The sequence below is a fragment of the Cebidichthys violaceus genome, unplaced genomic scaffold (genome assembly GCF_023349555.1).
Source record: "Cebidichthys violaceus isolate CVI_PGR_0920_01 unplaced genomic scaffold, fCebVio1.0.p SCAF_14, whole genome shotgun sequence".
Lineage (NCBI taxonomy): Eukaryota > Metazoa > Chordata > Actinopteri > Perciformes > Stichaeidae > Cebidichthys > Cebidichthys violaceus.
Window position 1 is genome coordinate 1,047,072 of NW_027176307.1, and position 17,394 is coordinate 1,064,465.

The 17,394-nt window shown below is 41.6% G+C and overlaps 3 protein-coding genes across 5 annotated transcripts; 1 reads left to right on the forward strand and 2 right to left on the reverse strand.

Moving 5' to 3' along the window:
• Positions 1-79: 79 nt before the first annotated feature.
• LOC137870911 (serine/arginine-rich splicing factor 5-like) lies at positions 80-3,646 on the reverse strand. 2 transcript variants are annotated; one of them, XM_068708405.1, is made up of 5 exons: positions 3,593-3,646; positions 2,761-3,256; positions 2,175-2,248; positions 1,965-2,072; positions 80-1,650 (listed from the first exon to the last, which is right to left on the reverse strand). In XM_068708405.1, the coding sequence occupies exons 2-5, from the start codon at positions 2,839-2,841 to the stop codon at positions 1,326-1,328; spliced, it is 588 nt and encodes a 195-aa protein (XP_068564506.1). In that variant the 5' UTR covers positions 2,842-3,256; positions 3,593-3,646; the 3' UTR covers positions 80-1,325. The 2 variants fall into 2 exon arrangements, with proteins under 2 accessions (XP_068564506.1, XP_068564507.1); XM_068708406.1 differs by lacking the exon at positions 2,761-3,256 and having other exon boundaries at positions 3,593-3,630.
• Positions 3,647-5,885: 2,239 nt separating this feature from the next.
• On the forward strand, positions 5,886-11,652 carry LOC137870765 (hepatic sodium/bile acid cotransporter-like). The gene is made up of 7 exons (XM_068708208.1): positions 5,886-6,125; positions 6,226-6,312; positions 6,976-7,088; positions 8,517-8,718; positions 9,121-9,299; positions 9,395-9,594; positions 11,476-11,652. Exons 1-7 carry the CDS (start codon positions 5,907-5,909, stop codon positions 11,535-11,537), a joined length of 1,062 nt encoding a protein of 353 aa, XP_068564309.1. The 5' UTR covers positions 5,886-5,906; the 3' UTR covers positions 11,538-11,652.
• An 82-nt stretch (positions 11,653-11,734) lies between these two features.
• On the reverse strand, positions 11,735-15,299 carry LOC137870912 (serine/arginine-rich splicing factor 5-like). Of its 2 annotated transcripts, XM_068708407.1 has the most exons (5): positions 15,246-15,299; positions 14,414-14,909; positions 13,828-13,901; positions 13,618-13,725; positions 11,735-13,303 (listed from the first exon to the last, which is right to left on the reverse strand). In XM_068708407.1, exons 2-5 carry the CDS (start codon positions 14,492-14,494, stop codon positions 12,979-12,981), a joined length of 588 nt encoding a protein of 195 aa, XP_068564508.1. In that variant the 5' UTR covers positions 14,495-14,909; positions 15,246-15,299; the 3' UTR covers positions 11,735-12,978. The 2 variants fall into 2 exon arrangements, with proteins under 2 accessions (XP_068564508.1, XP_068564509.1); XM_068708408.1 differs by lacking the exon at positions 14,414-14,909 and having other exon boundaries at positions 15,246-15,283.
• Positions 15,300-17,394: the final 2,095 nt, after the last annotated feature.

The window sequence follows — 17,394 nt, forward strand, 5'->3', positions numbered from 1 at the left end:
GTGAGTTTTATACGTTTAACCTGAATTTGTATATTTTACAATAAAAATCACGGATGAACAAAAAAAGTAATGATTTTAGTTAAAATTGTTTTATTGTTTCAGTCCACCATAGAAACGTCCATCATATTTTTCACTGAAAATAAAATCCGTACGTACAAAAATGTTGCTTTTTTTTTTTTTTTCAAACTCTACAAGTTCATTTAAACCACAGTAACATCAGACACAGTACCTACACGCATTCTTGGAATTACATTATACACATTTGTAAAACAAAAGTCAGCAATGCTGTACACAAAACCCTAATCCAAAAAGTAAAAATGTTATTACAATGCTGAACTGCATTCTTTAAAACAACATTTTTAAGTGTTGAAATTAAAGTGTTGACCTTCTCCTCAAAGTAGTTCTACATCTCCCTTCAAAATAAAAGTGAACAGTCAGCAGCAAGATGTAAGATCCATCACATTAACTGTACAGCTGTTGAACTCTGTGCATCTGTACAGTGTTTCTTGATACTGCCAATAATACAACTCTAAATTTTGATCAAACAAAAATCACATGCAGGCATCCTCAGGTATAGATATCACACACACACGCACACACGCGCACACACACACACACACACACACACACACACACGCAAACTCACGCACACACACACGCACACACCAGCTGTCCAAGATACAGTAGGTAAGAATACAGAAAAAATGAGGCGACGGACAAAAAGAAAAGAAAAAAAAAGTGGAAATTGATTAAAAGTTCTCCAACTGACGAGCAAAAACAAGCAAACGAATCGCAAAAAAAAAGTAAAGAAAGTGGTCACACGACTTATCAAAAGCGTCGCAATACTGCCAAAAAAATACAGACTCCCTCTTCAAAGTTTTTAGTGTGTAGTTGCTAAATGTACAGACCCAATGACCGTGAAACTTGACGCTGGTTCACTCGGGACGTGTGAGGAGAACCGACGGTGCAGCAGAAGAGGACCTGCAGCCTGAATGAACCGGGTGTAAACGTATATATGGAGGACGACGGGGGACACAGACAGCATCACTGTGAAACAAATGTCTTCCGTTTACGGTAATTTCATTTTTAACGTCCTATAATTGCAATTAAATATATGAATGAATATAATTGTTCCTGTCTGACTATGTGTCATTGTTTTAAATGTGAAAAGTTTCATGGATAATTATGATAATCCAGACAGGAGAGAAAAAACAAACTTGAGAAAAGCTCTTGTCTCTGTGTTCAGGAGAGGTCATGGGAGCTCCAGGTCCTGCTGAATCAAGTTGTTTCTACTGCCGATTCCCGTTAAACTTAGAACGCAGTGTTTAGCGCTGGCTGTCGGTAGAAGGGGAGCGAGAGCGGGAGCGGGAACGAGAGCGGGAGCGGGACACGGAGGCTCTCTGGGCGGGCGGAGAGGAGGGCGGGGTGGCGGACTTGCTCGTCTTGGACGACCGTTTGGCGGCCTCCTTTGATTTGGAGGACGGGGAGGAGGCGCCGCCGACGGGGGACCTGCTGGGGGAGCGGGAGTGGGAGCGGTTGTGGGCCTTGTGGGCGGGGCTGCGGGAACGCCTGGGGGAGCGAGATGGAGAGCGACCGCGAGAGCGGGACCGCGAGCGAGAGGAGCTCTCCGACCGGGAACGACTTCTCGACCTGGGAAATAACGAGAGAAGAACGACGTTAGGATAATTAGACATTTACATAACACACAGCACTACTGGATCTCTTTCGCCAAAGTGTTTGTACAATTCATTTATATAGCATCAATGTGTACTAACGTATAAAATCTATAATCTCATTCCAGCCCAGCTCTATTAAATCTATTTATTGTAATAAAGCATGTGCTTCACACATCTCTTAGCTTAGCGGGTTCTTACTGTGAGTAAAAAAAAAAGAGACAGATGACAGATGAATGGAAAGTGGAGGCTATCGTCTGTGTGTCGTGGTGGAAAGAGAAAGCAGCTCACCTCTTCCTGGCTGCCTCAATGAGCTTGATTTTCCTGCCATTGATTTCCTTTCCAGACAGTTTGTCCATGGCGTTTTTCAGATCGCTGCCAGAAGCAAACTCAACAACTCTGTAGAAACAACACGAGACAGTATTAAGTACAGTCTTAGATAAGCTTGATATGGTACAGGAGACTAATGCTGCGATATTCATGAGGGGCTCAACGTCTTACCCTTCGTTGAGCTTGGGCCGGTGTGCGTCTGCAAAAGTCACCTCTCCAGCTTGTCTCATGAAATCTTTCAGATCCTACACATGTAAACACCAGTCAACTCATGGAGAGGCTCGGGACACAAGCACAGTCAGAGACACATAACAGGACTGATTTACCCAAAAAGAGAGATTGTTAGATTTTCTGAGAGGACTACACAGGCTACTGCAGATAAGGAGGATGAGTCCAAGAACCTCGGTGGCTGATTAATGATTCAATAATGCATGTTTTATAAAAAAGAAAATACAAAAAGATTAGTAAAGATGTTTGTTTGCCAATTTAGATAACCAATTTTCACAAGTGCTATCATTAGTGTACAGGTTTAAGTATTTGCAAATGCTTTGAGATTCTTGGACTCATCACAACTACAGAGACATAAACACCATCTGCATGAACTGAACTGCAGTGGCGCCACTTGGGCAGCCTTTGGCACCAAGAGCCCCATTTTCCCTGGCAAGGAGGGCACAGGGCTCCATGCCGGGACCGCCCCGTCTCGGGCACCCTGCCTCGGTAAAGAGAGTGAACAGGGTGGAAGAGAGGAAACTACTACCTGAGAGCGAAACCCCTTGGGGTGGGCCGCAAGGCTCTCCGAGCCCACCATAACCTCGGGATAACAGCAGATTATATCCATGGGCACCTGGGAGGAATTCACACTCTCTCTCGCTTGCGATGTGCGGGAACACCAGAGGGGGAAGGGAGGGGGGATATCGATCGACCGAAGCCCCTCAAATTAACGAACCATCGGTCAATACGGCACCACCATCGACTCTCGCTCTCTCCTCTCCTTTCTCTCTGCCAACTCTCTGTTTCCTCTCTCTCGCTCTCAGCCACACACCAGTCATCCCCCTGCCTTCGACAGGGGGCGTTGCGAGCGAGCGAAGGGGCCGACCAGCACCTCTAGTGTGGAGCGACCGCTCACATGACCAGCAGGCGTCAACTAGGAGTGGGACAGACTGGCTGACGCCAGAGGCTCAACCCAGACAGAAGGACCCAGAAGGGGTTAACTCCACCATAAGCGACCTCTTCCATATGACACAACAGTCAGGCTGGCAAATAAAGGGGTGAAGAATTGGTTAAAATTTTGAAAAAAAAAGGGGAACAAATTATGTGTTTTCTTGTAGTTACTATTTGAATCATTACATAGCTGCATGAGATGCAGATTTTTAAACAATGTAGGCCTCATCACAATAAAATAGTTTGTCTGATTAATCACATTAGCAAGTTAAGCAAATTATCAATTTGATTCCAGAGATTCTATGGTTTTTAGCAGCATTGGAATCTACATTGCATGTGTGTATTGTTGGAGGCAGACTGCTGGAGTAATAACATGTGTGGTGTTGCAGCTTGTAGAGACTTGTGTATAATAATGTTGCATTACTAACCTGCCAGCTGACTCGAGAAGACAAGTTCTCTACGATCAGGCGGTTCTCCGTGCGCGTGCGCGTGTATGTATGGGAGATCTTAATGAATTGAATTGGATCTCTTGGGGTTTGGTGTTTCTACATTTGAAAGAAGTACGCATGCTTCAAGAACACTACTGTTTATGTGTTAGAACCATTTTTACCACTTTACTCAAACTATTCTTTATCCCATTGTTGCATTGAAGGATGACAAGCGCTGGGTTTATTTGTCTCTGGGGTAGAGACTTATTTACACATTCAACTCTGTAACTCTCTATGACTCAAAAAACAAACAAATGCATTTTGTGATAAGCTAAACAATATATTGAATTTATACATATTTTTTAAAACAATACGTTTCTTTGGTCTTGGCACATTGTGTCCTACAACACAAGTCACCTTTGATCTGCTCAAAGCAGATATATTTGTCAAGTTTTACGTTCTTTTTCCAACCCAATTCAGTTGTTTCAGATCTGAGGAGCGAATGCTGAAAACCTCTCTCATGTAATGCTCAAGCTGCAGAAATCAACAGTTGCACTAGATGGCACCTCTGTACAACCAGTAGCCTCCATGTGTCATCTGTGACCAACAGAAAAGAGAGAGCAAACACCTGCTGAGTAGATTCTGTTCCAGAGAGAGCAGTAGAGAAGAGTAGAGGAACATCTGGCCCAACAGGTAACAACACAATATATGAAATATAGCTGCGACAAATCTGTCACTTTTACACTTCCAGCAGGGATAAGTGTTTGTTTGTATGGTGAATCCTCTCAGGAGGCCTTTTCTTTTATTTTCTTCAAAGTGATCTCCAAGAATAGGTGTGCAATTCTCACCTTCGGAACAGCCGAGAAGTCAGTGTGCAGTTGAGTGACACATTTATGAAGCTGTGGGGTCTTATCTTTTCATATGTGTGTGTGTGTGTGTTTTTTTAATGGGTGCAAAATAGATGAGAAAAATACTGCGAGGGCAATTTGCCTGCACACAGCATGAGAACATGCCAGTTGGGAGAATGTGGTTGGTTCACTTGGCATCCAAGCACAAACGACGGGGAGGAAGAAAGCAAACGCCAGATTTAAGTGACTTGCTGCAGAAATATGTGTTTTTGGTAAAAATATAAAACAAGCATATTGTAAAAGTAAATTGAGAAGTGTTTGCGTCTCTTATTCTGTTTGAAATGACACATACATATCTGGAAATCGTGATCACTTTAACTAGAATTCTACAGCAGGACGCACATTTTATATATTTTAAATTAATTAAGATTACTGTTAAAATCATGTAACCTATTATTGAAACATGCTTCAGGGGTTATTTCCAGATTTCTTCAATACTTTTAATATTGTTAGCCTCAGTTTGTTTTATTATTTTCCTGCTTTGCATTCCTCAGGGTAACAATAACTTGATTACAACACATCTGTATATAAACTTTGAATAAATGGTTTATAACGCACTAAAATGTAGTTGTAAGCATTTATTAATTATAAGTGAAAAGGTAATGAAATATATTTCTAATAAGGTGAAGATCACACATATCGATCAAGTCTCTTTAATACATGTAGGGTACTGGATTTGTCTTAACTTTCTTGATATTTAACCAAAATATGAACACATTTGGAAATACAGAGTCTTAGCCATCAGTGAAAAAACACGACTTCTTTTATAGCTGGAGCTTATATGTTTCAGACTGTACGGCTAAACTACATTTACTGTCTGGTAAAAGATTCTCAAGATCATACAATGTGTACTTTGAACTGAAAGAGCACACGGAGAACTATGCAGAGTTATTTATTAAATCAACCAAAGTATCTGACTTCAGGATCTCAATGTTTCAGTAGAGGACAGAGTGCATGTTGCTTTGTCTTTTTATCTAAATGACCACGATGGTTGTAAGATTAAAAAGAATAGTTTAAGAGATTTGGCAGCACTTTCTATGACATCTATATCTATAATGCATTGTAATATCACGTGTTATAATCTGCTTATAGCACAGTATAATAGTTATAAGCACTCACTCGCGTCGTAGGTATGTTTGTAATGCATTGTAGACATGGGCACCATAGAAAGTGCGACTGAAAATGAACTTTTGTATAAGTTCCTTTTCAAACTGTAGCTTTTGTTTGGTGACTGATTTGGCGGGCTCTTTTTTTATAAATGTGTTACAAAGCATGATTTTAATGGTGAAAGTGAAAACTATGAAGAAATGTAAAAGTCACTGTGGCCACCCGATCGGTTACGTCTCTGTGTAACTTTGTGTCCAACACATTGTGCTTTAAGGTTACATCTCACAAGCTGCTCCGACATGGAAAACTCCCTGGACGACACGTGGGATCTCTTCTCTGAACCAGATTCGTGGGAAAATCAAAGCTTCTTGTTCAACATGACGGCTGCCAACAAAAGCTCAGTTTTCAAGGCCACCATGTCGCCGGTGATGAATAAAACCATCAACATACTCATGCTAATCGTCGTTTTCGTCACGATGGTTTCCATCGGATGCACCATGGAGTTGTCCAAGTTGAAGGTGGCTTCATAGATGTCCGTCTGTGTTTCTATGATTTATAGACAGGCTTCACCATCATGTTGAGATGTCTGTACTAAAGCATCCTTTTCCTTCTTTCCAGCGTCACATAGTGAAACCTAAAGGGGTGACGATAGCAGTGCTGGCACAGTATGGGGTCATGCCTCTAATAGCATTTTGCCTGGTTAAGGTTGGTGTTCCTACACAAAGCATGTATTTACTTTTATTTGTGTTTTACAATACAGGAAGTGTGTGAGGCCTCCTGCAGTCTAAATGAGTGGACCTTATTATACTGATTTAATGAATATTAATGCCGTTAAATCTATTTGTTCTGATCTATTTTCTCACGTTAAATGGCAAATGGTTATTATGTGTATTCACCTAGTTAGTTTTAATCATTTTTAATTATCATTTTGATCATAAATTGTCTGTCCAGCCTCTCAATGTAGATTTGCCCTCTCTCTGTTTTATTATCTCATGTCATCATAAATTTAACATGTTTAGGTTTGCTGGTCAAACAAAACAAAATATCACTATGGGCACCGGAAAATTGGGATGGAATTTATCTGGACATTTTTTAGACCAAATGATTAGTTGATGAATTGAGAACATATGGATAGAGTAACAAACAAAGAAAATATTTGACGATGACGTATTAGTCCAGGTTACTTGATATTATAAGTTTTTCTAACACCCTGCACATCTCTTGCATTGCTCCACATATTTTATTTCCATAATCAACATCAGATCAGCCCGGGCATCACTATCACACATTGTTTTCAGTAACGGACACTTGCAACACAGTCAGACATCCGACCACTGTATGACTTCATGATATCGTTTCACTCCGTAGGCGTTCCAGCAGACTGGCATCACGGCTGTGGTGGTTCTGATCTGTGGCTGCTGTCCTGGAGGAGTCCTCTCCAACATCTTGGCCCTGGCTCTGCAGGGAGACATGAACCTCAGGTACACGCCAACAACCTGTTTTGGTGTAGCATAATTGTTCTGACCAAAAGAAATATGCTCCAAAAAATATAAACTGAGGCGACGTCGGTGGCTCCTGAACCTTGTGTGGACTCAGTAGTACATCAAGTAGATTAAGTAAAAGCACTACCGCAGTGTAAAAATACTCAATCCAATGATATCACATCACTGGATTATAAGTATTGATGCATCAATGCGTAAGCATGTGGCAGCTGGTGGTGGGGTTAAACACCGACAACAACCTGTGTCCATGTGCTGGTGCCTGGTTTCATGGAGCTGCAGCAGCAAATCCTGTGATTTAATAACTAGAAGCACGTTGAATGACCTGCAAGACTGATCACAAAACTGTGACATTATCACAATAAGGTGATGGCAAACTCCTTTACTGTCAACCGCTGGGCTATTCACCCCGTCAGACACCTTATTTATTGAGGACAGTGCGTTTTGTTCAGGAAAGACCAATCAAAATCAACATATTGTTCCAGGGTATTTCTCAACAGGCTTCTTTTTTTTTTCTTTTTACAGTATTCATTAGTGTATAAAGGGGACTGCGGCATGTTGTTAAGCGGCTACAGGACAATAAACTTTGTAAACCTTGCAAAAGCCTCACATGCACACCCTGGAGGCTTCACTGTGCACAGCACCTCACACATTTGGCAACACACTGTCAGGTTTGCTGCAAAACGAGGACAAAGAATTTAAAGTACGACCTCTCATTGCTTAGCGTGCAAACACTGGCGGCGCTTACAGCCACAAACTAATAGATGTGTTGACTACCACTGGATTGATGAAGAACACTTGTATTTGTAGCAGCCATTTTTGAAACTGGATAAACTCGAAACACTGAGTCGATGTCATGGTATATGTGGCGTTCTGTACATGACCACAGACAACGTAATCTAGTGATTTGTAAGACAAAGCTTCAAAATTTGTAGAGCAAAACGAAACAAATCTCTTAAGCCTGAGTTAACCTCAGATCTTATGTCAGGAGTCTAAACAAAAACACACTGACTTGATTCATCTCCAGGTTTTAGGACTCATTCCTGCAGCACTTTATTGAACTCTACTGTACTCACTGTTAAATGGAATTACAGATGTGGGGTTTTTTTTAGGGACTTTTTTTTCATAGCTTCAAATCTGAGGTTCAAAGTTTATTCTTGACCCTGGAGTAGCTGTTCTTATCAAAAGCTCCGGATCAGCGTGTTGGTGACATTGCTTTCTCAAGTGTTGAGGGAGCATTTTAACCCACTTGGTGGGCCTGAACAAAAAGGTCACGGGTCACCAAACTAACAAGGAATCATCCTCTGGGAGGGCCACACAGATCTATACCACATTTCCTGGCAGTCTTGCTGTTTGTTTGCACAAGGTTGGGATAAAGAAAGTCCCCCCCCCCCGTGTGTTTCCCCTCAGCATTTTGATGACGTCCTGCTCCACGTTGCTGGCTTTTGGCATGATGCCTCTGCTGCTCTCCCTCTACTGTCGGGGCTTCGACCTGCAGAACGCCGTACCCTACATCGAAATCACCATCTCGCTGGTCATGATCCTCATACCCTGCGGCATCGGCATCCTCATCAACCACTACAGGCCGCAGTACACCAAGATCATCTCAAGGGTTAGTGCACACACAGGAGGGGCATAATAAAGATGGGATACATTTTCCACGATTCATTTATTGTTTTAGTCATTTATTGATCAAGAGTCTTGTGGATTTGCTAATGTTCTCACTTATGTCACTGTAATTTGAATAATCTTTGGTCAGAGGGAACTTCTGCACACTGTCTGTGACATATATCTCAAAAACATCGTAAATGTATCATTTCATTGTCATATTTTACACATTTGGAGCTTTTGTTAAATAAGCCACAGTGCTCAAGTCCATGGTACTAAAGGAACATGTCACACGGTGTTTCCAAAAGCTGTGCATGTCTGTGGAGCGGTGTGTCACACGGGATTTTAAGAGAAAACAAATTAAAGGCAAATAAATCGAATGTGTCTCCTGTCCTGCTGTTCTCAGGTGGGCCTCACTTTCATGGTAATTGCTGTGTTTGGGGTCATCATCCTTTCCATCTTGGCAGTCGGAAGCTCAATCCTGACGGTGCTGTCTCCTTCCCTCATGGCCAGCAGCGCCCTCATGCCCTTCATAGGCTACTCCTTCGGATACATCATCTCCTGTCTCTTCAGACTCAACCAATCGTGAGTCATTTGGTTGAAATATATTGAGACGGGTGGTGTTCACCATGTCAGAGGATAAAGAGCCTTCCTTTATGTATCCACGACTTACGAATCAGGGAGAGCAGGACCGTTTCGATGGAAACAGGCTGTCAGAACGTCCAGGTGTGCTCCACCATTCTGAAACTGGCCTTCCCCATGGAGGTGATCGGCCCTCTGTTCCTGTTCCCCTTGGTCTACGGGGTCTTCCAGCTGTTAGAGGCGGGGCTGCTCATCCTGCTGTTCAGGTGTCATCAAAGATTCACACTCAAAGGGAAAGGTGAGACTGAGAACAGGTTTTTAACGGGTTCATTTAAGGGGATAATGTGAACGCCACACAAAGTGATTTCGGTTCATTCCAAGTTATTTCTATATTGTGGTTGCAGCATCCTCAATTTGCTGAATTCCTCTGTTTTTAAACAATGTATTTAGAATATATTTGGGTTTTGAACAGTTGGTCTGATAAATCAAGCAATTGTCACCTTGAGTTCTGAGAACCTTTCTTTTCAGACACCTTGGCACCGCTGATTTTATAGACTAAATGATTAATTGGTTGATTCAAAAAAACACCCTATGAATAGATTTCACCTGAGTGAGTAACACAGACTGATGCAGGATGAAGTCATACCGCTGTATTCATGGAGGTGGACAAAACACAGTTGGGAAAAATTGTGAAAAGAGGAATATAGTTATATAGAATAACAAATGAGGTTAGGAATACAACTGTTAATCCTCAAACCAGTGAATTAAAGCTAACAAATAGACAAATAAAATGTATTATTACTAATAAGAAGTTATAAGGGATGCACTGTCCTTAAATCACTGTATTAAGAGGCAAGGAATATATACCAGAAAAAACACACACAACAGAATTCCAAAGGAAATAGGGGAAACGATTTGTATCTAAGAAGAAGAGTCTACAGTCATGTTTAATTATCACAAAGCACAGAATCAGTTGAGGCAGATGTCATTAGTTTTGCAGGTGTTTGGTCTAAATCCAAACTATTGTACAAACAGACGTGTTGACTCATTCAAGGTGCTAGATGAAAAGGTCAGGCTGTCATATGTGACCTCGATCATTTTATCTTGCAACATGTAGCCAACATGATGCCAGAACAAACAGCTGTAGGATTTGGGCATTGTGCAGACATCCCACATTTTTGTTGCAGGAACCCGAGAGTTCATTGTAAGCTAATTAAAAGTCCATTGCTTTCTTAATAATGCTATTACATTATCATTATATCAGTGGCATGAAATGGACTTAAAAAGACAATTGTCATTTGCAATTACTTCTGGAATAATATATCTTCCAACATAAGCAGTTACTGTGACAGTGCTGACATTGCCTGAACAACATTGGGTGCCAATCCATTAAGTAGATTAAAACATCCGCCCTAAACGTCTCACACAATTTAGTTCAGTCTAGTATCTTACCAGTTACTGACATTTGTTTGATACAATTATAATTTGTATATACACTGCCTGGCCAAAAAAAAAAGTCACCACCCAAAAAAAAGGTCACACACTCTAATATTTCGTTGGACCGCCTTCAGCTTTGATTACGGCACGCATTCGCTGTGGCATTGTTTCGATAAGCTTCTGCAATGTCACAAGATTTATTTCCATCCAGTGTTGCATTAATTTCTCACCAAGATCTTGTATTGATGATGGTAGAGTCTGACCGCTGCGCAAAGCCTTCTCCAGCACATCCCAAAGATTCTCAATGGGGTTAAGGTCTGGACTCTGTGGTGGCCAATCCATGTGTGAACATGATGTCTCACGCTCCCTGAACCACTCTTTCACAATTTGAGCCCGATGAATCCTGGCATTGTCATCTTGGAATATGCCCGTGCCATCAGGGAAGAAAAAAATCCATTGATGGAATAACCTGATCATTCAGTATATTCAGGTAGTCAGCTGACCTCATTCTTTGAGCACATACTGTTGCTGAACCTAGATCTGACCAACTGCAGCAACCCCAGATCATAGCACTGCCCCCACAGGCTTGTACAGTAGGCACTAGGCATGGTGATCCAGGTGGCGACTTTTTTTTTGGCCAGGCAGTGCATTTAGAATGCAGACCTAATGCTCCTGAGTCTGTTGTATTGGCGTAAAGCTTCATTTAGTAAAAGTTTGCATTAATAATCTGCTCGTCCTACAGAGAAATACCAGCCAGCCACCACTGAGGACCAGAACAAAGAGGCCTCTGAGGGGACTGTATGATGGAGCATCTCAATATCATGTTTACTGATGTGAACACTTTGACCAAAGTGTCTCCGGCAACTCTAGAAACAAATGATGAACTGCAGGACAGCCATTTTGTGCCACGTCCTTTTTGATTGTGAGTTTTATACGTTTAACCTGAATTTGTATATTTTACAATAAAAATCACGGATGAACAAAAAAAGTAATGATTTTAGTTAAAATTGTTTTATTGTTTCAGTCCACCATAGAAACGTCCATCATATTTTTCACTGAAAATAAAATCCGTACGTACAAAAATGTTGCTTTTTTTTTTTTTTTCAAACTCTACAAGTTCATTTAAACCACAGTAACATCAGACACAGTACCTACACGCATTCTTGGAATTACATTATACACATTTGTAAAACAAAAGTCAGCAATGCTGTACACAAAACCCTAATCCAAAAAGTAAAAATGTTATTACAATGCTGAACTGCATTCTTTAAAACAACATTTTTAAGTGTTGAAATTAAAGTGTTGACCTTCTCCTCAAAGTAGTTCTACATCTCCCTTCAAAATAAAAGTGAACAGTCAGCAGCAAGATGTAAGATCCATCACATTAACTGTACAGCTGTTGAACTCTGTGCATCTGTACAGTGTTTCTTGATACTGCCAATAATACAACTCTAAATTTTGATCAAACAAAAATCACATGCAGGCATCCTCAGGTATAGATATCACACACACACGCACACACGCGCACACACACACACACACACACACACACACACGCAAACTCACGCACACACACACGCACACACCAGCTGTCCAAGATACAGTAGGTAAGAATACAGAAAAAATGAGGCGACGGACAAAAAGAAAAGAAAAAAAAAGTGGAAATTGATTAAAAGTTCTCCAACTGACGAGCAAAAACAAGCAAACGAATCGCAAAAAAAAAGTAAAGAAAGTGGTCACACGACTTATCAAAAGCGTCGCAATACTGCCAAAAAAATACAGACTCCCTCTTCAAAGTTTTTAGTGTGTAGTTGCTAAATGTACAGACCCAATGACCGTGAAACTTGACGCTGGTTCACTCGGGACGTGTGAGGAGAACCGACGGTGCAGCAGAAGAGGACCTGCAGCCTGAATGAACCGGGTGTAAACGTATATATGGAGGACGACGGGGGACACAGACAGCATCACTGTGAAACAAATGTCTTCCGTTTACGGTAATTTCATTTTTAACGTCCTATAATTGCAATTAAATATATGAATGAATATAATTGTTCCTGTCTGACTATGTGTCATTGTTTTAAATGTGAAAAGTTTCATGGATAATTATGATAATCCAGACAGGAGAGAAAAAACAAACTTGAGAAAAGCTCTTGTCTCTGTGTTCAGGAGAGGTCATGGGAGCTCCAGGTCCTGCTGAATCAAGTTGTTTCTACTGCCGATTCCCGTTAAACTTAGAACGCAGTGTTTAGCGCTGGCTGTCGGTAGAAGGGGAGCGAGAGCGGGAGCGGGAACGAGAGCGGGAGCGGGACACGGAGGCTCTCTGGGCGGGCGGAGAGGAGGGCGGGGTGGCGGACTTGCTCGTCTTGGACGACCGTTTGGCGGCCTCCTTTGATTTGGAGGACGGGGAGGAGGCGCCGCCGACGGGGGACCTGCTGGGGGAGCGGGAGTGGGAGCGGTTGTGGGCCTTGTGGGCGGGGCTGCGGGAACGCCTGGGGGAGCGAGATGGAGAGCGACCGCGAGAGCGGGACCGCGAGCGAGAGGAGCTCTCCGACCGGGAACGACTTCTCGACCTGGGAAATAACGAGAGAAGAACGACGTTAGGATAATTAGACATTTACATAACACACAGCACTACTGGATCTCTTTCGCCAAAGTGTTTGTACAATTCATTTATATAGCATCAATGTGTACTAACGTATAAAATCTATAATCTCATTCCAGCCCAGCTCTATTAAATCTATTTATTGTAATAAAGCATGTGCTTCACACATCTCTTAGCTTAGCGGGTTCTTACTGTGAGTAAAAAAAAAAGAGACAGATGACAGATGAATGGAAAGTGGAGGCTATCGTCTGTGTGTCGTGGTGGAAAGAGAAAGCAGCTCACCTCTTCCTGGCTGCCTCAATGAGCTTGATTTTCCTGCCATTGATTTCCTTTCCAGACAGTTTGTCCATGGCGTTTTTCAGATCGCTGCCAGAAGCAAACTCAACAACTCTGTAGAAACAACACGAGACAGTATTAAGTACAGTCTTAGATAAGCTTGATATGGTACAGGAGACTAATGCTGCGATATTCATGAGGGGCTCAACGTCTTACCCTTCGTTGAGCTTGGGCCGGTGTGCGTCTGCAAAAGTCACCTCTCCAGCTTGTCTCATGAAATCTTTCAGATCCTACACATGTAAACACCAGTCAACTCATGGAGAGGCTCGGGACACAAGCACAGTCAGAGACACATAACAGGACTGATTTACCCAAAAAGAGAGATTGTTAGATTTTCTGAGAGGACTACACAGGCTACTGCAGATAAGGAGGATGAGTCCAAGAACCTCGGTGGCTGATTAATGATTCAATAATGCATGTTTTATAAAAAAGAAAATACAAAAAGATTAGTAAAGATGTTTGTTTGCCAATTTAGATAACCAATTTTCACAAGTGCTATCATTAGTGTACAGGTTTAAGTATTTGCAAATGCTTTGAGATTCTTGGACTCATCACAACTACAGAGACATAAACACCATCTGCATGAACTGAACTGCAGTGGCGCCACTTGGGCAGCCTTTGGCACCAAGAGCCCCATTTTCCCTGGCAAGGAGGGCACAGGGCTCCATGCCGGGACCGCCCCGTCTCGGGCACCCTGCCTCGGTAAAGAGAGTGAACAGGGTGGAAGAGAGGAAACTACTACCTGAGAGCGAAACCCCTTGGGGTGGGCCGCAAGGCTCTCCGAGCCCACCATAACCTCGGGATAACAGCAGATTATATCCATGGGCACCTGGGAGGAATTCACACTCTCTCTCGCTTGCGATGTGCGGGAACACCAGAGGGGGAAGGGAGGGGGGATATCGATCGACCGAAGCCCCTCAAATTAACGAACCATCGGTCAATACGGCACCACCATCGACTCTCGCTCTCTCCTCTCCTTTCTCTCTGCCAACTCTCTGTTTCCTCTCTCTCGCTCTCAGCCACACACCAGTCATCCCCCTGCCTTCGACAGGGGGCGTTGCGAGCGAGCGAAGGGGCCGACCAGCACCTCTAGTGTGGAGCGACCGCTCACATGACCAGCAGGCGTCAACTAGGAGTGGGACAGACTGGCTGACGCCAGAGGCTCAACCCAGACAGAAGGACCCAGAAGGGGTTAACTCCACCATAAGCGACCTCTTCCATATGACACAACAGTCAGGCTGGCAAATAAAGGGGTGAAGAATTGGTTAAAATTTTGAAAAAAAAAGGGGAACAAATTATGTGTTTTCTTGTAGTTACTATTTGAATCATTACATAGCTGCATGAGATGCAGATTTTTAAACAATGTAGGCCTCATCACAATAAAATAGTTTGTCTGATTAATCACATTAGCAAGTTAAGCAAATTATCAATTTGATTCCAGAGATTCTATGGTTTTTAGCAGCATTGGAATCTACATTGCATGTGTGTATTGTTGGAGGCAGACTGCTGGAGTAATAACATGTGTGGTGTTGCAGCTTGTAGAGACTTGTGTATAATAATGTTGCATTACTAACCTGCCAGCTGACTCGAGAAGACAAGTTCTCTACGATCAGGCGGTTCTCCGTGCGCGTGCGCGTGTATGTATGGGAGATCTTAATGAATTGAATTGGATCTCTTGGGGTTTGGTGTTTCTACATTTGAAAGAAGTACGCATGCTTCAAGAACACTACTGTTTATGTGTTAGAACCATTTTTACCACTTTACTCAAACTATTCTTTATCCCATTGTTGCATTGAAGGATGACAAGCGCTGGGTTTATTTGTCTCTGGGGTAGAGACTTATTTACACATTCAACTCTGTAACTCTCTATGACTCAAAAAACAAACAAATGCATTTTGTGATAAGCTAAACAATATATTGAATTTATACATATTTTTTAAAACAATACGTTTCTTTGGTCTTGGCACATTGTGTCCTACAACACAAGTCACCTTTGATCTGCTCAAAGCAGATATATTTGTCAAGTTTTACGTTCTTTTTCCAACCCAATTCAGTTGTTTCAGATCTGAGGAGCGAATGCTGAAAACCTCTCTCATGTAATGCTCAAGCTGCAGAAATCAACAGTTGCACTAGATGGCACCTCTGTACAACCAGTAGCCTCCATGTGTCATCTGTGACCAACAGAAAAGAGAGAGCAAACACCTGCTGAGTAGATTCTGTTCCAGAGAGAGCAGTAGAGAAGAGTAGAGGAACATCTGGCCCAACAGGTAACAACACAATATATGAAATATAGCTGCGACAAATCTGTCACTTTTACACTTCCAGCAGGGATAAGTGTTTGTTTGTATGGTGAATCCTCTCAGGAGGCCTTTTCTTTTATTTTCTTCAAAGTGATCTCCAAGAATAGGTGTGCAATTCTCACCTTCGGAACAGCCGAGAAGTCAGTGTGCAGTTGAGTGACACATTTATGAAGCTGTGGGGTCTTATCTTTTCATATGTGTGTGTGTGTGTGTGTGTTTTTAATGGGTGCAAAATAGATGAGAAAAATACTGCGAGGGCAATTTGCCTGCACACAGCATGAGAACATGCCAGTTGGGAGAATGTGGTTGGTTCACTTGGCATCCAAGCACAAACGACGGGGAGGAAGAAAGCAAACGCCAGATTTAAGTGACTTGCTGCAGAAATATGTGTTTTTGGTAAAAATATAAAACAAGCATATTGTAAAAGTAAATTGAGAAGTGTTTGCGTCTCTTATTCTGTTTGAAATGACACATACATATCTGGAAATCGTGATCACTTTAACTAGAATTCTACAGCAGGACGCACATTTTATATATTTTAAATTAATTAAGATTACTGTTAAAATCATGTAACCTATTATTGAAACATGCTTCAGGGGTTATTTCCAGATTTCTTCAATACTTTTAATATTGTTAGCCTCAGTTTGTTTTATTATTTTCCTGCTTTGCATTCCTCAGGGTAACAATAACTTGATTACAACACATCTGTATATAAACTTTGAATAAATGGTTTATAACGCACTAAAATGTAGTTGTAAGCATTTATTAATTATAAGTGAAAAGGTAATGAAATATATTTCTAATAAGGTGAAGATCACACATATCGATCAAGTCTCTTTAATACATGTAGGGTACTGGATTTGTCTTAACTTTCTTGATATTTAACCAAAATATGAACACATTTGGAAATACAGAGTCTTAGCCATCAGTGAAAAAACACGACTTCTTTTATAGCTGGAGCTTATATGTTTCAGACTGTACGGCTAAACTACATTTACTGTCTGGTAAAAGATTCTCAAGATCATACAATGTGTACTTTGAACTGAAAGAGCACACGGAGAACTATGCAGAGTTATTTATTAAATCAACCAAAGTATCTGACTTCAGGATCTCAATGTTTCAGTAGAGGACAGAGTGCATGTTGCTTTGTCTTTTTATCTAAATGACCACGATGGTTGTAAGATTAAAAAGAATAGTTTAAGAGATTTGGCAGCACTTTCTATGACATCTATATCTATAATGCATTGTAATATCACGTGTTATAATCTGCTTATAGCACAGTATAATAGTTATAAGCACTCACTCGCGTCGTAGGTATGTTTGTAATGCATTGTAGACATGGGCACCATAGAAAGTGCGACTGAAAATGAACTTTTGTATAAGTTCCTTTTCAAACTGTAGCTTTTGTTTGGTGACTGATTTG